The sequence below is a fragment of the Peromyscus leucopus genome, chromosome 1 (assembly GCF_004664715.2).
Source record: "Peromyscus leucopus breed LL Stock chromosome 1, UCI_PerLeu_2.1, whole genome shotgun sequence".
NCBI classification, from domain to species: domain Eukaryota; kingdom Metazoa; phylum Chordata; class Mammalia; order Rodentia; family Cricetidae; genus Peromyscus; species Peromyscus leucopus.
Window position 1 is genome coordinate 172993085 of NC_051063.1, and position 21985 is coordinate 173015069.

Here is a 21985-nt window from a genome sequence, read left to right on the forward strand (position 1 = left end):
CAAGGGTGCAGAGACGGGGATTTCCTCCCAGGTGCAGTGAAGATTTTATTCTTTTATTTTATGCATACAACCGTTTTGCCTGCATGGATGTATGTGCACCACATGCATGCAGCACTTAAGTATGCCTGAAGGGCAGAAGATCCCCTGCGACTGGATGGTTGTCAGCTTCCACGTGGGTGGGGTGACTGAACTCCATCTCTCCAGCCCTGCGTTTAGCAGGGGCGTCTGTCTCCTTGGCTCTTTCCCACAGTTGTGGGCTCCACAGGGACAGATTATTGGGGCAGGATGTGAGCTGGGAGCCCAGTGAGAAGAATGCAGGTAGCTGGACCAGAGGGTGGCCACGAGGGCGAGAAAGATTTGCTGATGGATCCAGGAGAGGATCAGACTGCTGGGACAAAAGGAGGTCGAATCAAAGGCTCTTGGCCTGGATAAGGCTGGTGACACTCGGGTGTGTGTGTGGGGGGCTGAACATTAGGATCTGGACCCACTGCTGGCAGTTAGGACACACCCTTCCGCCTCCCAGGGAGGACTGAGAGGTATTTGGGGATGCAGCCTCACTGTGGCTGGTCCCTGCGTGTGCATACAACAGACCTCAGTTAGTGTGTGTGTGTGTGTGTGGGGGGGGGGGGGTGCTGTATTTTCCCCAGAAAGATGTGCCCCACAGCTGACCCTGCACTTCCCACCTCGGCCTTTGGCGGCTGGGAGTGGAGGCCCTAGTAAATCAAGTGGGAATCCTTGCTTCTTTATGGGGTGGAGATGAAGGCAGGCTGGAAAGGGAGATGACCAGGGTGTGTGTTGTGTGTGGTCGTCTGCCATAGACAGTAAGGGCAACTGGAGCACATGTTCCACCAGAAAACACGAACACCACATTGCCTGTGCTCCCCCCTGAGAGAATCTCATGGACACTCTTTGAGACAACATGAACAAAGTAAAGCTGTGTGTGAACCTGCCGCTTCTCTGGAAAGAACACGAACAGCAGAGCTGGACAAGGGGTGGAACAGCTGGACAGCTGTGGTCCCAGCACCTGAGGTGGTGGGAGGAGGAGTCGAGTTGAAGGTCACCTTGATGGAAAGCAAGTTGGATATTTGAACTATGTGAGACCTTGTCTCAAATAAAAAACAAAAGCAGCAGGAAGCAGCCTAGTCCATTTCTTGACAGTCCCTGAATTCCCAACTTGTCTGTACTGTTCCCTTCTCTGGGACCTGCATGCTCAGGTTGCCCAGGACTTCATGTGATCACTCCCACACTGCTTGACTCACTTGGGGTCCATCATGTCTGACTGGTGCAATCCCTGAGGACGTCTACTTCGGCTTTCATCCCAAAGGGATAATTTGAAAACAATCAAAGGCAGAGGCAGGGTTGTTGCATGTTCAAAGCCAGCCTTCCTTACTAAGATTCATGATAGTCAGGACTAAAGTGAGATCACATCCTTTCCCCAGAAATAATGTGGTCAGGTAGTGATGTACACCCTACCATCCAGGAAGCTGAGGCAGGAGCTTGCTGCAATCTGAGGCCAGCCTAGGCTATATAACAAGACCCTATCAAAAACAGAAGGGGCCAGGGGAGATGCTCGGTGGGCAAAGTGCTGGGCATGCAAGTCTGAGGACCGCGGCTCCAATTCCTAGCACCCACATACTTGGGAGAATGATTGAGGGAGCTTCCCATGTGAGCCTGGGCCTCCATACATACAAATGTGTGCACATGTAGCCATTCATATGTGAACATGCATACACACATGTATAGATTCTTACATCTGTCTGATCTCCATACATACAAATGTATCCATACACAAGTGAACATGCACGCACACACTCTCACCACATGTAATTAATAAAAGCTAGATAGAAGCACCATTTGGGCCGCCAGATGCCCAGGACTGCAACCTTTGCTGTGTGAGAGGGAGGTCAACAGTTTCCATGTCTGCTAAGCTCAGGGCGACAGAGCAGGGCTGGAGCCCAAGCCTGAGACCTCAAGGCTTCAGGGCAGCTGTGTACACTGAGATGGCCCACCAGCTTGGCTGCATGGCTTAAAATTTATTATTTGTTTTTTTTTAGACAGGGTCTCTCAATATAGTCCTGGACACAAGAACGCACAAGTGTAAAGGTCCAGCAGCCACACCCAGCTCCCTCTGCTGCTCTTTAGGTCACCACACAGAGGGGCTGTCTGTCTTCCTCCCTGGCACTGTGGCCCACTCCCCCTGTGAGGCGGAGGGTTGCAGTGGCGCTGGTGGGGGACCCCATGGGAAGGCCAGCTGAGACACGAAGTACCTTTGGCGGGTCTGGAGGCTGCAATCCCGGTTCTCAGAGCACACTGGAAGGAGCTCCTGGGCGAGCTCTCTCCTCGATGGCCCTGTTTCTCAGCCCTAGAGAGAGCCTAGAGGAGCATGGGAGCCCATCAAGTGGGAGGAGGTGGAGGGGAGCCCAGGCTAGCTCCTTTCCGAATGCACTTCCAACAGAGCCTTTTCTTGTGGAGATGATCTCACTATGCCTGGCTCACCTCCTGCCTCAGCCTCTCAAGCTGTGGGATCATAGGCATGCACCACTGTGCCTGCCTTCATTTTAGTTTGTTGTACAGTTTTTTGGAAACAGGGTCTTACTGTGTAGCCCCAGTTGTCTTGGAACTCACTATGTAGACCAAGCTGGCCTTGAACTTGCAGAGAGGTCTCTGCCACTGCTTCCCTGAGTGCTAGGATTAAACACATGCGCCACGATAAGCCATAAAGATCTCTCGTTTTGTTTGGATAGGGTTTCTCTGTGTAGCTCTGGGTGTCCTGGAACTCACTATATAGACCAGGCTGCCTGTATCTCCCCAGTGCTGGGATTAAAGGCATATACTACCACACCCAACCTAAAAATCTATTTTTAATCTATGTGTATTTGTGTGCAGGTGGCCAAAGGAAGTCAGCAAGGGTGTTGGATCTGCTTGTAACAACCCCCTGTAGTTACAAGCAGCTGCCAGATGTGGGCGCTGGGCACTAAACTCAGTAGCCACTAAGCCATCTTATCAGCCCCAGGGCTATCTTGATGTAGCTTCACTGTTTTCTAGTTGGGTGACTTTGGGGCAAGTCAACGCCCTTTCTGAATCTCAGTGGTCGCACCTGAACAAGGTCTATAGCCCTGGTGACACAGGCCTGTTACACTAGCTGCTTGGAAGACTAAGGCAGGAAGACTGCAAATTCAAGGCCAGCCTGGGAAACTTCCTGAGATGGTCCCTGTCTCAGAACAAAGAGTGAAGAGAATTAGGGAGATGGCTCAGCGGTTAAGAGCACTTGTTTGAGCATGAGGACTTGAGTTCAAATCTGCAGCGCCCACCCACAGCACGGCGTGGAGACAGGATGCTGGAGTTTGCTGGCTGACTAACAGCCTAATTCTGTTCATACACAAGAGACTGGAGGGCTGAGGATGTAGCTCACGGTGGAGAGCCTGCTAAGCATGGGAGACCTTAGGTTCAGTCCCCAGTACCACAAAAAAACAGGAGAGAAAGCTTAGAGTCCATACCAAGACTGTTCTTTCTGGCAGCCACTGAGGAATACACACCTTTATTGACCAAAATCCACAGGCCTTCTCTCCTACAGGCTTCCCCGTTCTGCACAGGGCTTCCATAGATCAAGTCGACAGCGAGGTGGCTGGAGAGGTGGCCAAGCAGTCAAGGTCGCCTGCTGCTCTCGTAGAGGACCTAGGTTTGGTTCCCAGCACCCACATGGCTGCTCACCACCATCTGTAACTCTACTTCCAGGGGATCCAACCCCCCTTTTCTGGCTCGAGGGCACCAGGAACAGACATATGCAGGCAACACACCTACACGTTTCATGTATATTTTAAAGAGGGAAGCTATCCCGACCTCAGGCCTATGATCTCCTGCATCTACCTTGTATTTGAATTACCTGGACAGTGGGGATATAGAGACACTGAGACAGAATAGAGCCATGGGTGGGACAGAGGGCCCCGTGTACAGTCCAGAACAAGGCAGAGTCCTTCCATAATCTTCTTGCAATGAACAGGCTACCTTTTCCCACCTGTACCTCCCCACAAATTTGCCAGAGAATCCCTCTGCCCACATCACACAAAAGATAAATTAAGATCATTTCTGTGGCCAGGTGGTGGTGGTGCATGTCTTTAATCCCAGCACTCGGGAGGCAGAGGCAGGTGGATCTCTGTGAGTTCGAGGCCAGCCTGGTCTCCAAAGCGAGTTCCAGGAAAGGAGCAAAGCTACACAGAGAAACCCTGTCTCGAAAAAACCAAAAGATCATTTCTGTCTCAATTGTCTTCTTCACAGACAGGGCAGATGTGCTTCACCTATTCATAGGTCCTGTCCTAGTGCCTAGCCCATGATAACCCGACTCTGTCTCCCTCTCCCACAGTCCACCCTGTTCACAAGATCCAAGGGCAGAGAAGACCATCGGAAACAAAACAACAAAAAAACACAGGGTTTTATTTCCATCCCATTGGGTAAGGCTCGGCAGGGCAGGGAGCAGGCTCTCATAGAGGGAAGAGGCCTCTACTCTACTTGCCGGCGATGAGCGGGTTCCGCAGCACCACAATGACCGAATCCCCGCGCAGAAACATCTTGGAGATGTAGCGGTCCTTGTTGACAGGCTTGGACTTCTTCTTACCCTTGCCGCTCTTGGGGACCTCAGTCCACATCTCTTTCACATTCTCCAGCACCATGTTGCAGTGCCTGGTGAGACAGGGGTTGGGGAGAAGGCTGGAGTGAGAGGGGGTATTCTGAGTGCGCACCTCTGCCTGGCACTGGGTGATCCCCCTAGCAGCAGGCATGGAGAAAGGGTGAAGCTCCAGTACCATCTCAGCCCATTCTGTGCCTCAGTTTCCCCCTTTCCGAAATGGAGTTATCTATTTCACAGGGCTGACTGAGGACTGGTGAAGGAATGCAGTATTTCTGAAGCATGACCCCGGCATAGTAAAGGCAATCAAAATGGCTCCACTTCTGCCATCGACTCTAAGTACTTGGGGAAACAGCAGGAGAGAATCCCTCTCCCTCCAAACTCAGAGGGTCCCAGGGTGCTGGGGTTAGACATGGCTCCCAATACGTGCATGCCAGTGCTTCACTGTCCTGTCCTCATGGCGCCAGGTGGCCATGTGTTTACACTTGGATCAGTTCCTTCCAGAAATGCTTGCTTGGGGATGGCGAACATGTACAATGATGGACATGTATGACTAGATCATAAAACAACTCCTTATAGAAGGCACGACCTTCACTAAAAGATGAACCAGGCAGGATAGTGTATTCCATGCCTGTAATCCTAGCACATGGGATATACATGTAAGAAGAAAGACAAATTTAAGCTGGGTGGTGGTGGTGGTGGTGGTGGTGCACACTTTAATCCCAACACTCAGGAGGCAGAGGCAGGCGGATCTCTGTGAGTTTGAGGCCAGCCTGGTCTACAGAGTGAGTTCCAGGACAGCCAGGGCTACACAGAGAAATCCTGTCTCAAGTAACACACACACACACACACACACACACACACACACACACACACACACACACACACACAATAATAAAATGGCACCCCACCCCCACTTTCTGATTTTTTAAAATTCGTTTTGATTTTCTGAGGCTGGCCTCAAACTCATGGTGACGCTCCTGAGTGCTGAGATTAAAGGTGTTTGTCACCATGTCCAGCTTACTGCCATGATGGTTCTGGTATAGTCTTCCCTTCAGGCCCCTCAGACCCCACCCTCCCTGACAGCACCCACCTGTCAAAGGCCTTCACTCGTCCCAGGAGCTTCTTGTTGTTGCGACAGTTAATGAGCACCTGTGTGTTGTTCTTGACTGACTGCGTGAGCACCGAGAGGGGACCTGTGTTGAATTCCTCTTCCTCCCGCTTCTGCAGCTCCTCTGGGGTCATCTCACTCTTGGGTTTATTGAGGAGACTCCTGAACAGAGAACCCATGTGTGAGATAGGTTCAGGTTGGAAGTGTGAGTGGTCAAAGTCACTGTCCGGTGTGTCCTCAACCTGGCCCCCACACACCCTCCCTGGTCAGTCTTTTCTGGAGGTAGGAGAGACACTTCCAATTTAGTCTGCTCCAGCTCATCTAACCACACCTCTTCCACCCACTTCATTGATGGCAACTCCATTCAGTGGGCTCTCTAAGCTAAACTACTGTTTAATTGATTTCTGTTTTGGGGACAGGATCTCATATAGCTCAGGCTAGCCTTGAACTTGCTCTGTAACTAAGGATGACCTTCAATTCTCAATTCTCCTGACACCACCTCCCAAGTTCTGGGATTACAAGGGTTCACCATCATTCCTGGCATTTGATTCTCCTCTAACATCTTACAGCAAGCCTACCCTCACATCTTGTCATCTACCTCTACAATATATCTAAAATATGGCCGTTTCTATCCATGGCCTAAACTTCCATCACCTCTCTCCTGGTGCCCCACCCCCACAACATCTAACTATGTAACCCTGGCTGGCCTGGGGCTCAAGCTGTCTGTCCCTGCCTCTAGAGTGCTGGGATTAACGGCATGTGCTACCATGCCCAGTTTGTGTGGCGCTGATGACTGAACCCAGTACTGGTAGCCAAGTACTCGTCCACAGAGCTATAACTCCAGCCCAAGGATTTCACTCTCAGTGTGTCCTTTTGTGCTAGCGACTCAATGTCTTCATTCAAACTCTTGATCATCTAACACACTGTATATACCCATTCATTACTCTATGGCCTCCCTACCCCATTGCTTTTACAAGTCCCAGTGAGATTTTTCACCCCTCTTGGGGTCAAGGACCTTTTATTCACCATGTGTCTTAACTTATAAGCAGTCTATGTAATATCTGCTCAATGAATTAACACACCAAACCACCGCAGTAGCTTGCTACTCTAACAGTCTCTAATTAGGTCGAAAAGCCGCATACCTGTTCTCTAATTTATCCTGGTTAAGTCTCTCGTTATTATTTTTATTCTTTGTCCATTATACCACTCCCATTTAAAACTACTATTACTTTTGGAAACTGTCTCGCTATGAACCGTGCCACGAACTAGCGATCCTCCTGCCTCAGCCTCTCGAGGCCTGGGATTCTAGGCATGTACCACCAGGCTCAGCTTTCCTCTGACAGTCCATTTCCACAGGACTCAGTACCTGGGCGAGTCCTAAGCCCATTAAAGGGATAAAGCCGTCCCCCTCCGGAACTCATGATCCTCCCAAGGCCCCACGCCCGGTCTCAAGCACCTCAGGAGAAAACACACTACGTTCGCTTGAAGGACTCTGCCCCCCGGCTACGAACACCCCATTCCCACCGTTAACCTGCTACACTGACCCCCTCCGCCCTCGTGACCCCGCCGAAGCCCAGCCCGGCCTCACATGGTGGAGGTTTCGCTCGCAGATCACTCCTGCCTCCACCGCGTTGCTCTGGCCGCCGGAGTCGAGCGAGGGGAGGGCGGGACTTCCGCCTCCTGCGGCTCACTTCCGCCAGCGCCTGCGCAACCCACAGCAGAGGGTGTGGGCGTGCCCTGTTGCCATAGTGACCCATCCGCTGGCGGCTGCCGTTGGAAATGCCTGGGGGGGAAGGATTCGAGGCCATTGAGGATCACAATAGGGGGTCTCTGCTCCCGACTAGGAGGGGAAAACAAAAGGGGGCCTGACTTGAGTTATTCCCTGTCCAACAGTCGATGTGGAGGAAGGGAACGCAATACCGTCTCCAAACAGCCGCCGACACGCTGTTTCCATGGGGGCGTGGCTTCGGGCAAGCCAATCGACGCCTTGCTTTAGGGGTTGGTGCCGCCCCTTTTTCCTGGAGCGACGGTTCCTGGATGTGTTTCTTGAGCGACATCGTGAGGGGCGTGGCTCCGCGCCGGCGAGAGCGGTTTCACACAGTCAGACGCACGTCATTGGCTGATCCTCTTCCGTGGGGGCGGGCCCTAAGGCTTCCGCGCTGCCTTTTGGGTTGTACGACGCTTAGGAGAGCCAATCGCAGTCATTTGGGGGACGAAGCAGCCACTCTCCTTGTTTATGGTTTTTTTTTTTTTAATACACAATGGGCGGATCTTGGCCTAAACTCAAACCCCAGTCCAGGGACTGGTTTCAGGGCAAAGCTGCCATGCTCTCCGGGAGCCGCGGGCGGCCCCGGCAGCGGCTCGGGGATCGGGGCTTCATGCAACCGCCCGCACTTTCCAAGCGCCGCCTGCTGCCGCGAGTGCGGCTCCTGCCTCTGCTACTGTTGGTGCTGGCTCTGGGCTTGGCTTTCTACGTGGTCTGGTACGGCTGGAACCCGGGATTTGAAGAGCTGTCACGGAGCCGGGATCTGCGGGTGAGGCCTGGCTGGGGCCCGGGCACGGTCATTCCTTCATTTCCTTTCCTATAGACTCTCAGGTTAACGTGGCTGTATCGTATGGCCCTGGTCTCAGGTGCCATCTCTTTTTCCATCGTTTGAGCGCATGCCCCTTCCCAACAGAATAAGGCTTCCGGCTTGTTTTGTAATAGCCCTTTCTGAGCATGAAGGGTCAGCATAGCAACACGGGTAGATTGGAGTTCTACGCCCAAGCCATCTATTTAAAAGAATCTCCATCACCCGGTTTTCGATTTCCCCGTCAGGACTGCAAGTAGGATGGACCCGATTTGCTTCCAAGACTTTCTCCCAATCTAGGATATACCCTCCAAGTCTTTGACGCATCACCCAGAAGAGTCAGGGCTTCTAGGGGGGCAACGGCACCCAGGAGAGGGTGGGAATGGGGGTTGTCTTCATTTTTCTTTTCCCCATCCCATTTCCCAACCAAGGCCCCGCTGATCGGAAGCCTTCCAGAAGCCAAGCTGCGGAGGGTGGTAGGGCAGCTGGATCCGCAGCGTCTCTGGGGGACTTTCCTGCGCCCCCTGCTGATTGTGCGACCCCCAGGTAGTCCTGGCAATGTCCAAGTGAGAAAGGTAAAGGGTTTTATTTCCAATCCCTAAACTCCTTTCCCCAGCCTGTCAGGAAATGGAACTCAGGCATCTAAGAATCCAGGAACAGCCAGGAGGCAGACTGGGCTCTGATGTGGGGGAGGTGTGTGAACCAGACTCTAGATTCTCACGGTGTGCACAAATCCCAAACTATACAACCCCTGCCAAGAGCATCTGTGTATTTAGGCACAGCAATGTATTGTCTGGTGAGATTGAAACCAATATGATCTCCACTATACAGATGGAGAAATTGAGGCTCAGGGGAGTTATTACATTTTGTTCAAATTCCCACAGCTACTTGAGGTTAGAATACAAGGTTGGCTTCAGAATGGGTGGTGTAGCATTGCTTTGTTGCCATTTAGATACTGCATTTAGGATCCACCTTAGTTGGACTAGTTTTCTTAACCTCTCTGGGACTCAGTTTTCTCATCTGCAAAATGGGGACATTCACTGACATTGTTAACTTCATAGGGATTGTAGAACAGGCTTGGCACAGAGTGAGAGCTTTTTAAGAGGAAGTCAGAGCTTGTCTCAACAGGAGAGCACTTGCATAGAATCCACCAATGTGAGATTGGCGGTGTGGCTCAATGGTAGAAGACTTGCCTAGTATCCACCAGTGTGGGGCTGGGGCTGTGTCAACAGCATGCAGGAAATCCTGGGTCAGTCCTCAGCACCATGCAGAGGGAGAGAAGCAGACAGAGGGAGACGGTGGAAGTGAGTTATTTGAAGGCCACCCTAGATGTGATTTTGGAAGAATCAACATGGAGAGAGAGACAGAGACAGAGAGAGAGAACTGTCCATAGCTGGGTATGGTGGTGGCCTGGGTCTATAATCCTTTCAGGAAGCAGAAGCATGACCTTCTAGGGGTTCTAGGACAGCCTCAGCTACACAGCAAGTTGGAGGCTAGCCTGGACTACATAGCCTGAAGTCTTGTTGCTATCAAGAGGTGTGGTTACCCACATCTGGCACACAGTTGTTCATCAGCAAAAGCCCAAGTGGGACTCTCTAATCACCCAGACTGCTCTGCGTGGCTCCAGTCACATGACCCTTCTCCCCACCTCCTCCCCAGTCCCCGTCCACCCTCCTGCCTCTCTCTCTTGCCACTAGTTCCTGGAGGCCACGCTGCGGTCCCTATCAGCAGGCTGGCATGTGGAACTGGACCCTTTCACAGCTTCAACACCCTTGGGGCCACTGGACTTCGGGAACGTGGTGGCCACACTTGACCCGGGAGCTGCCCGTCACCTCACCCTCGCCTGCCATTACGACTCCAAGTTCTTCCCTCCTGGGTCATCCCCTTTCGTGGGGGCCACAGATTCGGCGGTGCCCTGTGCCCTGCTTCTGGAGCTGGTCCAGGCCTTTGATGTGATGCTGCACAGATTCAAGAAGCAGGTGAGAGTTGGGGAAGGTGGACTGTCACTGCCCACATCCTCACTTGCTTCTATCATTCTTTTCTTTTTTGAAATAGGGTTTCACCAGAGTGTAGCCCAAGCTGGCCTTGAACTCAGCCCTTCTTCTGCATCACCTTTCCAAGCAGTGGGGTGGCAGGTACACGCCACATACCCCACCTTTGTTTTCTCCCACCTCCACTGTCCTCTTTGTTTCCCAGCGTATGCTCTACGCACTGAGACACAAGGTCTCATGTAGGCCACACTAGCATCAAACTCAAGAATGAACTTGAATTTCTGACCGTCTTGCCTCCATCTCCTGAGCTGGCATTATAGCCATACATGCATGCCTCAGTTAGGGCTTCTATGGCTGTGAAGAGACTCCATGACCATGGCAACTCCTATAAAGGGAAACATTTAATTGGGGCTGGCCTACAGTTTCAGAGGGTCAGTCCCTTATTGTCGTGGCGGTGACGTGGGGGCATGCGGGTAGACAGGTGCTGGAGCAGGAGCTGAGAGGTCTACATCTTGATCCGCAGGCAACAGGAAGTGAACTGTGTCCCATACTGAGTGTAGCTTGAGCATGGGAGACCTTGGAGCCCACCCCACAGTAACACACTTCCTCCAGCAAGGCCATACCCACCCCAACAAAGCCACACCTCCACTCCCCATGGGGGCCATTTTCTTTCCAGCCACCATATTCCCTGCCTGGGGTGCCAGGACTGGGGTACTGCTGTGGTAGGTCTGATCATGTTTCTGGGAGTTTGAGTCAGGAAAGCAGCGGAATGCTCTAAGCACTGCTCAGTGGGCCAGACTAGTCGGAGTGTGGAAGACAGTGGTGCTGAGTGTGATCTGATGAACTGTACGAGCCTGGCTCAAGAGGCTCCAGAGGACAGGAATATTAATATGTGTCTACAGATTGTTCTTGTGATATTTTGATGAAGAATGTGGCTACTTTTTGCCCTTGTCCAAAGAGTGAGTCTGAGGCTAAAATGAAGAGTTTTGGATTAATTTCGTTGGCAGAGGACATCTCAAAACAGCCTAGCATAGACTCTGTCATGTGGTTACTCATGTTAACTCTGGGGTTTGTTTGTTTTTTGTTTTCTTTTTGATTTTTTAGTTTTGTAGTTTTAGTGCCTTTCCTGGCTCTCACTCTGTAGACCAGGCTGGCCTTGAACTCACAGAGATCTGCCTGCCTCTGCCTCCCGAGTGCTGGGATTAAAGGTGTGTGCCACCACTGCCTGGCTTATGTTAACTCTTATGAAGATTTATAATTTAAAGAGCAAATTGAGAAAGGAAAAATACAAAATGTACAGACTGAGGAGAAAAGGGGCACCAGAAGTGGGATAGAGCTAAATTCTGTGTTCAAGGAGATAAACAGATTAAGAAATAGATTAGGGCTGGAGAGATGGCTCAGAGGTTAAGAGCACTGACTGCTCTTCCAGAGGTCCTGAGTTCAGCTACGTTTCCAACTAGTGAATTAAGAATTAAGAACAGCTTTAGGTCCAGGCATGGTGGTATATATATGTCTTTAATCCCAGCACTCTGGAGACAGAGGCAAGCTGACCTCTGAGTTTGAGGCCAGCCTGGTTTACAGAGCAAGTTTCAGGACAGCCAGGCTTAGACAGTGAAGGAAACCACTGAAAACAGAAAGCTGGTGAGGATATAATTGAGCAAGGTGGCCATGTTCCAGGCCCAAACAAGCAGCAGAACTTGGCAGCTTCAGCCACATGGTTCCAGCTTTAGAGTCAAGGATAGAAGAAAGGCGTTATGGAACCTTCCTCTAAGACTAAGGAAAGCTGCTGAGACCAGGCATGTGTCAGGGGTGTCCCTGCATGGAGGCCCAGAGACGCCATTGTGTGAAGCTGTGACGGTGGAGCCTGGATTGCCTTGGAGACTCCTATATGTTAGAGATGCCAGAGCCGTGGGATACCTGCCCAGGAGAGCTGCTAAGAGGGAGAGGGACTGGCCTAAGAGGAAGGAGTGGGTTGCAGTCAATAACGCTGAAGGAGCTGGAGACTGGAAGAGCATTCGACATCAGACGTGGAGATACAGAGTTTGCCCAGCTGGTTTTTGGTCTTGCTTTGGTCTAGTGTTTCCTCACTATGCTCCCTTCCCTGTGTTTTGGAATGATAACATATATCCTTTGCTATTATATGTTGGAAGTATGTGAGCTGCTTTTTGATTTTGCAGGGGATTACAGTTAAGAGATTGCATGAAGTCTCAGAAGCGACTTTGAACTTTGGACTCTTAATTAAGTTGGAGACTGTTACGGACTATGGAGACTTTTGAAATTGGGCTGAATGCATGTTTGCAGTATGGTATGGCTACAAGCCTATGGGGGCCAGGAGTGGGATGTGATGGCTTGAAAGAAAACGGCCCCCCAAAGGAGCGGCACCATTAGGAGGTGTGGCCTTGCCGGAGTGGGTGTGGCCTTGAGGGAGGAAGCACGTCACTGTGGGGGTGGGCTCTGAGGTTTGCGAAACTTAGGATCTGCCCAGTGTGACACACAGCCACTTCTGCTGCCTGCCGTCAAGATGTAGGACTCTCAGCTCCTTCTCCAGCACCATGTCTGCCTGCATGCCCCCATGGCTTCTCACCGTGACAATGATGGACCTAACCTCTGAACTGTAAGCCTAAATGAAATGTTCTCATTAGTGAGAGCTGCTGTGGTCATGGTGTCTCTTTACAGCAATAGAAACCCTGACTGAGACACTGCACTGCCACATCTCGTTTATGCAGTTCTGGAGACTGAACCCAGGTCTTGATGGATGCTCAGTAAGCCATATCAATTGAGCTACACCCCCAGCTTCCCACAGGGATCTTTCTACACCCTAAATGGCAGCTCCTGCCCTCCTGTGGCCCCCATTCCGGAGGGAGCCCATGAGATGCACTGTTAGTCTAGCAGTTGTCCTGTCATGGCTGCGCTCTAGCCACGCCACTGTCTGTGCCCTCCAATCCACAGGCTTCATTTTCACCTCATTAGCATTTGCTCTTTGCTCTGCACAGATTACGTTTTTTGTGAAATACGCCCCCCACCCCATGGCTCTCCAACAGTCTTTTTTTTTTTTTTTTTTGCAAAGAAACCTTTCCGACCACCCTCAAATACCTTCCTGTCACTGCCCACTCCTTATGGTACTGACGACTCATTTTCTCTAATCACAGCACTTTCCATGACTGTACAGACCCGGCTTCTCCTCCCTGTTATGTCTCCCTGAGTCAGAATAAAATCGGACCGCAGTAGAATCTGTGGGATGAATGAAGACACACACTTCATTATGTTTCTCTCCCCCTCAAGCCCTTCTCAGGCTCTGTACTGCTCCTGTACTATAACAACGCCTGAAGTCTGTGGATCTTGCCGACTCTTCTGCTACCTGTCAAACCCCTCAGGCCCCGGCTCTGCTCCAGGCTGCCCCCTTGCCGGGAACACTGTCCCCTCTTTGCCAGGCCAACTCTTATCAACTCACCCCAGTGCAAACATCCCTATCCAATAGAACCAGTGCCCACTGTAGACCAGATCACCCTTCAGCCAGCCTCCTGTGCCCTCAGAAACTAGATCTTGGGAGCATTTGTCCCACTCCCAATCATGTTTCATTGTACAGTTATTCCCTTTTAGTTGGGTCTGTCTGTCTGTCTGTTGCGCAACTGGCCCTAAGTAATAACACCAAGAGCTGGTTCATTCAGTTCTTACAGACCTGGATTCAAATGTGATCCTGTGAACAGAACTATTAACCCCATTCACAGATGAGGAAATTGAGCCAACTCTGGTGGTACAGGCCTGTAATTCCAGCTTCTCCAGACATGGAGGCCTGAGGAGCAAGTTCAAGGCCAGCCAGGGCTACACAGTGAGCTCAAGGGTAGCCTGGGCAATTTGGTGAAACCCTGTCTCAAAAGGGTGTAGCTCAAGCCAGGTGGCAGTGGCGCATGCCTTTAATCCCAGCACTCGGGAGGCAGAGGCAGGTGGATCTCTGTGAGTTCGAGGCCAGCCTGGGCTACAGAGTGAGTTCCAAGAAAGGCTCCAAAGCCACACAGAGAGACCCTGTCTCAAAAAAAAAAAAAAAAAAAAAAAAAAAGGTGTAGCTCAGTCTACAGTACATGTCTAGCAAATGGGCATCCCTAAAGCCATCCCCCAGCAGCACAAAAAAGGGAAAAAGAAATAAAAATGGGCATTATGCTGCACACCTGCAACCCCAGGTAGGGAATCAAGGATGGGAGCTTCAGGCCAGCTTGGGCTGCACTAGACTTGATCTCAAAACAAAACAAAGTTGCCATATCTAACAACCGCCTAAAGCATGGATCTGAACCCTCTTGGCTCACCCTGTGACTTCCGTCACCACATCGCATGAACAGGAACACTTGGTTTGTCCCATGCCAGCTGTGTGCAGAGGCAGGGCATGTGGGTGGGCCATGCCAAGGATTGGTACTGATTTGGTTGCTTGTTCCCACAGGCAGCACCGGTGACCCTGCAGCTGCTCTTCTTGGATGGGGAGGAGGCGCTGAAGGAATGGGGACCAAGGGACTCCCTTTATGGCTCCCGGCACTTAGCTAAAATCATGGAGTCTACACCGCACAGCCCCGGTCCCACTAGGATCCAGGCTATTGTAAGATCCATTCTTCTGGGCTCTGGAGCAGGAGCAGGGAGGGGGAAGGAGGGTAGGGTCAGCGCATCGGACAGACTCGGCAGCCTCCAGCCCCGGACTCCTTCCCCAGGAGCTCTTTGTCCTTCTTGACCTTCTGGGAGCACCCAGTCCAATCTTCTTCAGTCACTTCCCCCGCACAGCGCGCTGGTTCCAACGACTGAGGAGCATCGGTAAGGAGGGTGGCCAAGGCCAGCGTAGGCCAGCACCTGGCCTCTGTGTGCTCATCTGCCTTCTCTCCCCACCCCTGGGCTAAGAAACTAGGACAGAAACAAACTGACCCTAGGAAGGTTGAGCGTAGCGACTGTGACAGTCTGAGACTGTGGGACTGGCCTAGTTTGAAACCCTGGGTCTGCCTGGCATGACACCTCCTATCTCTAATCTATTTCTTTTTGTTTTTTGTGGTTTTTCAAGACAGGGTTTCTCTGTGTAGCCCGGGCTGTCCTGGAACTCTTTAGACCAGGCTGGCCTTGAACTCAGAGATCTGCCTGCCTCTGCCTCCTGAGTGCTGGGATTAAAGGCGTGCACCATTACCACCCAGTTAAGCCTCTATTTCTTATATGTAAAACAGGCATGGTGATAATGCTAACAGAGCATAGTTGTGAACTGGTCATCACAGTGGCCCATGCCTGAAACCTGGACACTCAGGAAGTTGAGGCAAGGAGATCACAAGTTCAAGGCTATCCTGGGCTACATAGTGAGTTCCATGCTAGAATAAGCTGCCTGGTGGTGTTCACCTGTATCCCAGCACTTGGAAGTCTGAGGCAAGAGGATTGTGAATTCTAGGCACGTCTGGGCTATGAAGCAAGACCTTATCTCAAAATAACTATCACCCTACATGGTGGTACATGCCTGTAACCTCAGCACTTGGAGATAGCTGTCGGGCAGGAGGATCAAGGGTTCAGTCATCCTCAGCCACATCAGAGTTTAAGGCTAGCTTGCAGCTACATGAGAGCCCGTCTCTACAGTGTCATAATAAATACATAGTTAAATTTAAAAGTTAGGAACTCGGAGGTCAGCGCCACGGCTCAGTAGGTAGAGGTGCTTGCCTCAAACGCCTGGCAGCCAGAGTCACTTCCAGAACCCATGCAAGGGTGGGAGAAAAGCGACTCCAGAGTTGTCCTCTGACCTCCACGTGCACACAACCGCATCACACACAGACAAATAATAAAGAAATAGGGGCATCCACCTTCTAGACAGAGGAGGATTAAATGAGACTAGGAATAGGAAGGTTGCCATTAAAAACAAAAAAACAAAACAAATCATGGTGCCGGAGAGACGGCTCACCAGTGAACAGCAGGGCGCTCTTCCACAGGACCTGGGGTTGAGTCCCGGCACCCACGTGGCAGCAACCAACTGTAACTCCAGTTCTAGGGGATCTGATGCCCTTTGGCCTCCCAGGCACTGCATGCACATGGTACACACGTTTGTATTGTATTGGGGTGACACCTCTGACTGCTGACTGATTTTGCTCTACAATCTTGTCTCTCCAGAGAAGCGCCTTCACCGTCTGAACCTACTGCAGTCTCACCCACAGGAAGTGATGTACTTCCAACCCGGGGAGCCCCCCAGCTCCGTGGAAGATGACCACATCCCCTTCCTCCGAAGAGGTACTTGCTGGGGCCAATAGTACAAGGAAGCCTCTTCCCCATGGCTAGGGGCTGCTGGCAAGTGCTCAGTCTTGATTTCTCCATCTGCGAAGTGGGGAGAATGGAGGGCGTCAAAAATGCAAATGCATGCCCAGCAAGCCAACAGCGCTGCCTCTTGCGTGCCAGGCAAGCACTGTTCCATTTCCTCACTGGTTCCTTCAGTGAGTGCTTCCACGGGCAGGTGAGGAAGTAGGTGTCACAGATAGTCTAACGGGCCCCAGTACCTGTCTCTGTGATTACATAGGGAAACATTCGAAGAGCAGGATCCCAGTGAAATATAAGAGTTAAGAGTACAGGTTCACCGGGCAGTGGTGGCGCACGCCTTTAATCCCAGCACGCAGGAAGCAGAGGCAGGAGGATCTCCATGAGTTTCGAGGCCAGCCTGATCTACAGAACTAGCTCCAGGACAGCCAGGGTTACACAGAGGAGTTCTGTCTTAAAAAAACAAAAAAGAGCACTAGCTGCCTTCCAGAGGATCCAGGTTCAATTCCCAGCACCCATGTGGTAGCTCACAACTGTCTGTAACTCCAGTTCAAGGGTTCCAACACCCTCACACAGACATACATGCAGTACATCACCAATGCACATAAATACAAATAAATAATTAAAGCAACAACAACAAAATCCCCAAACAAAAAAGAGATAAAGACAGGGTTTCTCTGTGTAGCTCTGACTCTCCTGGAATTCACTTTGTAGACCCAGGATGACCTCGAACTCAGAGATCTGCCTACCTTGGCCTCCCAAGCACTAGGATTAAAGGCGTGCATCACCACACCCAGCTCTAATTACTTTTCTTAAACAATATGTACCCTCTCACATTTAGAATCATTCTTCAGGGCTTGGGCATGTAACTCAGGGGTAGAACACTTGCTTAGCATGCCCAAGGTCGTGGGTTGAGAGGTTATATAAGTGCTAGCACTATCTTCTGTGGCTGTGGGTTGAGGGGGTGCTCTGTAGCAGCTGTGGGCTGCAGCTGGAGGCCCTATCTCCTGTCCCCTCCAGGGGTCCCGGTGCTCCACCTCATCGCCACGCCCTTCCCTGCTGTGTGGCACACACCTGCAGACACTGAGGCCAACCTCCACCCGCCCACCGTGCACAACCTGAGCCGCATCCTTGCTGTGTTCCTGGCCGAGTACCTGGGACTCTAGCCTGCAGACCAAACCTTAGAAGGATCTTACACTCAGCGGGGACATGACAGGGGCATCTTGAGCCAGTGCGGGGTGGCCAGGCTCACCTCAGATGTATGCTACAACCATCTCAAGGCACTGCATTTCAAGGACATGCCAGGAACACTGAGGCATGAGAGCGCCAAAAGAATATTTTTGGCTTCTGTCCTGAAGTAAACGGACTGGTCTGGAAGTTCCCAGGGACCAAATGATGTGTCATGAGCTGGTACCTGAACCAGCACTACCAACCAAATGAATCCTCTGTGGCTAATGTTTTATGTCAGTTTATTTCTCAGAACAGCAGCCTTGCTACTTCATGGACCCAGTTTTGACTCCCTCGTAGGTATGGGTTCAGAACTCAGGACGGAGATTAGCTCGGTGCTCCACCTTCTGCTTGACTTAAGGGGAAGCGAAGGTCACAGTTCCCACTGGGAAACGACATTAAATGAGTTTGCACATTCAAGAGGTGAGAACTTGCAGGTTAGAGAGAATGAAGTGGTTCTCAAAGTGGAACCCCTTTAGGAGAAGTACTTCAAATGAAGCTGCCTCAGATGATACTTTGGGAAATACTAGGTTTGACAGTGGGAATGGACTGAACAGACTACGTGTCCCTGGACCCAGGCAACCCTGGACCACCATTTCCTTTTGTAGAGCAAGCTTGCCATGAAGGAAGGGACAAGAGATCCACCTGACTCCACCTCCGCTGGGATTAAAAGCACAAGTCACCACACCCAGCACTATTTTTGTTTTTTTTTTAAAGACAGGGCCTAACTGTATAGCCCTGACGTCCCTGGAACTGTGCGGTTCATGTTGGCCACAAACTCCCAATCCTCCTACCCAGTCCTGAGTGCTGGGAGAACAGGTTTCTACCTCGACATAGCCAGCCAGGGGTTGCTTCATAAGTCCATGTAAATAAACAGGCTTCTAAGATCTACCCCAAACCCACTGAACCAGAACCAATGGGAGGGGCAGAATAGTAACAGAGTGGGTATTGTGGAATTCTTTTTTTCGGTTTTTTGAGACAAGGTTCTTCTGTGTAACAGCCCAGGTTGTCCTCGAACTCACAGAGATCCACCTGCCTCTGCCTCCGAATGCTGGGACTAATTTACATGTATCTGTGTGTGTTGGAGTATGAGTTTGTACAGGTGCCCACGGAGGCCCTGGGTCCCCTGGAGTTTAACATTAGGTGGTTGACGTGGGTGCTGGCCCTGAACGCAGGTCCTCTAGTAGAGCAGTGCTTGTGGAATTCTTTAATCCCAGCACTCAGAAAGCAGAGAGGCAGGCGGACCTCTGAGTTGAAGGCCAGCCTGATATACAGAGAAACCCTGTCTCAAAAAACAAAAAAGGAATAAACATTTGTGGGACCTCCTCATTAAACTGAATTTGGAGCACCTTATCATTAAGGCCAGTTTGGTGAATGTGGAGTTGCTTAGCAATTATACCTGAGGAGAATGTAGGTGGTGGGAACCAGGTTGAGGGCATGTGTGAAAAACCACCTTCATCTCAGTAAGATGGAGTGTTAATGAGGGTGTCCATTGGTTTTCCTGGTGAACTGCAGATTTCATGGGAACCTGAACCATAACTCAGGATATAAAATAAGAGCCAGGTGTGATGACTAGCTCCATTAATCTCAGCTCACCTAGCTCAAGGTCCACCTGGTATAGAATAAATGCAAAGCTGGACAATTTAGTGAGACCTATCTCAAAATGAGCTGAGAAAGCAGCTTAGTACGTACAGCACCTGCCTAGAATCCCCTAGTGAGGGGCTGGGGTGTGGCTCAGTGGTGGAGCCCCTGCCTAGAATCCCCCAGTGAGGGGCTGGGGGTGTGGCTCAGTGGTAGAGCTCCTGCCTAGAATCCCCCAGTGAGGGGCTGGGGTGTGGCTCAGTGGTAGAGCCCCTGCCTAGAATCCCCCAGTGAGGGGCTGGGGTGTGGCTCAGTGGTAGAGCCCCTGCCTAGAATCCCCCAGTGAGGGGCTGGGGTGTGGCTCAGTGGTGGAGCCCCTGCCTAGAATCCCCCAGTGAGGGCCTGGGATGTGGCTCAGTGGTAAAGCATTTGCCTAGCATATGTGGTCTTGGGTTCCATCCTCAGCAACACACACACACAAATTCATTAGATTATATGTATAAGGTGTTGTGAAATGAATCTTACAGGCCTGTGAAAGGGCTTCAGTGGGCAGAAGCACTTGCTGCGTAAGCCTGATGACCTCAGCTCGATCCCTGGAGCCTACAGTGGGAGGAGAGACCTGCACGTTAGTGCTGTGTCCTGTGTGCACCTGCACTACCTGCTATGAATATTAATTTAAGATTTGTTTATGCTGTGGAATATTTGTTTGTTGCGTTCTTTTTTGTTTAACTCAGTGAAGCTGTGTTTCTTTGCTTTTCTAAAACACCTGATTGGTCTAATGAACTCTTTGGGGGCAGCCACCAGCTCCCAAGTAAATACACAGAGACTTATTACTTATGAATGCCCGGCCTTAGCTTGGCTTGTTTCTAGCCAGCTTGTATTAAATTAACCTGTTTCTCTTCTCTTATGTTTTGCCTCTGGGCTTTTATCTTTCTCTATTCTATATACTTTTCTTTCCTTCTTACTTCGTGGCTGTTTGTATGGCTGGACCATGGTGTCCTCTCCTCATCCCTCACCCTCTCTCATTCTTTTTCTCCTATTTATTCTCTCTGCCTGGCAGCTCTGCCTGTCCCTCTCCTGCATAGTTTTTGGCCATTTAGTTCTTTATTAGACCAATCAGGTGTTTTAGGCAGGCACAGTAGCACAGCTTCACAAAGTTAAACAAATGCAACATAAAAGAATGCAACACATCTTTGCATCATTAAACAAATATTCCACAATCACCACCACGCGTCACATCTCACACACACACGTGCACAAAATGATACCGAGAATGAAAGAGCCTATGGTTTTAACTTGGGTCCCATCCCCAGTGTCTGGGAAGTTCTGATGGATTGAGAGGTATTCACAGTGTGTGCAGCAACTCCACCATGAAGGGGACTTCCCTTCCCACACCACAGGGGCAGCAGGAATTCCTGCAGTCATAGACCACAGCAATGAGGACCACTGCCAAAACACCACACAACGGTGACCCGAGGGCCCCAACTCACCTGATGCTGGATTCCTGAAAGAAGCAGGGCCCCTTCTCCTCCTTTCCCATCCCATCCCGCCAAGCACAGACTGTGTCTCTTCTGTTACCAAATCCCTTCCCTTAACATCACACAGACCAGTCTGGCCCTCCTTTATAAATATTGATTTTATAGAAAGGACAATTCAAAATTGGTCAGATGCCACACACTAGAAGCTTCCAGAACCACAATGAATGAGAAAACAAAACACCCCAAAAGAGGAAAAAAACCCAAATAAAATCTTGGATTGCTGGGTGGTGGTGGCCCATGCCTTTAATCCCAGCACTCAGGAGGCAGAGGCAGGCGGATCTCTGTGAGTTTGAGGCCAGCCTGATCTACAGAGTAAGTTCTAGGATAGCCAGGGCTACACAGAGAAACCATGCCTTCAAAAAACAAAAATAAATTAAAAAAAAAAAATCTTGGACCAAAACTGCCTAAAAATCACGGCCCCAGTTAACCAAAAGATTCTAAAGAAACTTGTGGCTTGTGGGGGAGGGGACAGAGACCCAAATGCCTCACTGAGTACCCCAAGTGGAAGGAAGAATTACCTAGAAATTGAGACCCACTGTCCTTGCCTCTGAGGCAAGGGCTTCACAGCTTTACTTGGGAGTCGGTGACAAGAGCTTGAAGAGGGGTCTCTACACTTGCAGGTTTCACCCACTTTCCCTGGGGGGAGAGGGAGACTGGTAGTTGGGAAGAAATCATTTTTTTTATTTAATGAGGAAAACATCTAGAAATGGTGGGCTGCCTCCACAAAGTGCCAACTGGAGTTGCAAGCTAACGGCCTGGAGGCGTCAACCTCAGAGACTGCAGCCCTTTGGGTGAACACAGCCCCACAGACAAAGAATTGGGGAGCACAGAATGGGGGGGCCAGCTTGAGGAAAAGCCTCAGGTGGTACCAAAATTAGCTGCCGTCTGCTCCCTGCTGGTGGGTCCCTGGGGTGGAGAGACTCGGGGGTGGGCTTAGGGCTTGATGGAGGCGCAACTGAGATGCTCATAAAAAACAACAAAACACAACCCTCTCTGAGGGTCCATGGCCCTGGCTCTGAAGAGTAAAAACCAACAGGGGTCAACCGGGGCATTTACCCCGTCAACCCCCAAACCTGGTCCCAGTTCTAGGGAGA

The 21985-nt window shown here is 50.9% G+C and overlaps 2 protein-coding genes across 3 annotated transcripts; one reads left to right on the forward strand and one right to left on the reverse strand.

Annotated features, from left to right (window-relative positions):
• Nucleotides 1–4410: 4410 nt before the first annotated feature.
• Nucleotides 4411–7427, reverse strand: Snrpd2 (small nuclear ribonucleoprotein D2 polypeptide). The gene is made up of 3 exons (XM_028856186.2): nucleotides 7321–7427; nucleotides 5715–5894; nucleotides 4411–4677 (listed from the first exon to the last, which is right to left on the reverse strand). Coding segments are annotated over exons 1-3 (357 nt in total). The 5' UTR covers nucleotides 7323–7427; the 3' UTR covers nucleotides 4411–4502.
• Nucleotides 7428–7511: 84 nt separating this feature from the next.
• LOC114682330 (glutaminyl-peptide cyclotransferase-like protein) lies at nucleotides 7512–17855 on the forward strand. Of its 2 annotated transcripts, XM_028856170.2 has the most exons (7): nucleotides 7513–8266; nucleotides 8734–8877; nucleotides 10000–10281; nucleotides 14726–14878; nucleotides 14988–15087; nucleotides 16408–16524; nucleotides 17566–17855. In XM_028856170.2, exons 1-7 carry the CDS (start codon nucleotides 7994–7996, stop codon nucleotides 17709–17711), a joined length of 1215 nt encoding a protein of 404 aa, XP_028712003.2. In that variant the 5' UTR covers nucleotides 7513–7993; the 3' UTR covers nucleotides 17712–17855. The 2 variants fall into 2 exon arrangements, with proteins under 2 accessions (XP_028712004.2, XP_028712003.2); XM_028856171.2 differs by lacking the exon at nucleotides 8734–8877 and having other exon boundaries at nucleotides 7512–8266.
• Nucleotides 17856–21985: the final 4130 nt, after the last annotated feature.

What these genes read in the sequence shown, in the direction of transcription:
- LOC114682330 (XM_028856170.2), top strand. Translation starts at nt 7,994, where the DNA reads ATGGGCGGATCTTGGCCTAAACTCAAACCCCAGTCCAGGGACTGGTTT. An exon ending in CCAACGACTGAGGAGCATCG is followed by an intron (nt 15,088 to 16,407) that starts GTAAGGAGGGTG and finishes TTGTCTCTCCAG; the next exon opens with AGAAGCGCCTTCACCGTCTG. An exon ending in CATCCCCTTCCTCCGAAGAG is followed by an intron (nt 16,525 to 17,565) that starts GTACTTGCTGGG and finishes TGTCCCCTCCAG; the next exon opens with GGGTCCCGGTGCTCCACCTC.
- Snrpd2 (XM_028856186.2), bottom strand. An exon ending in CGAGTGAAGGCCTTTGACAG is followed by an intron (nt 4,678 to 5,714) that starts GTGGGTGCTGTC and finishes CTGTCTCACCAG; the next exon opens with GCACTGCAACATGGTGCTGG.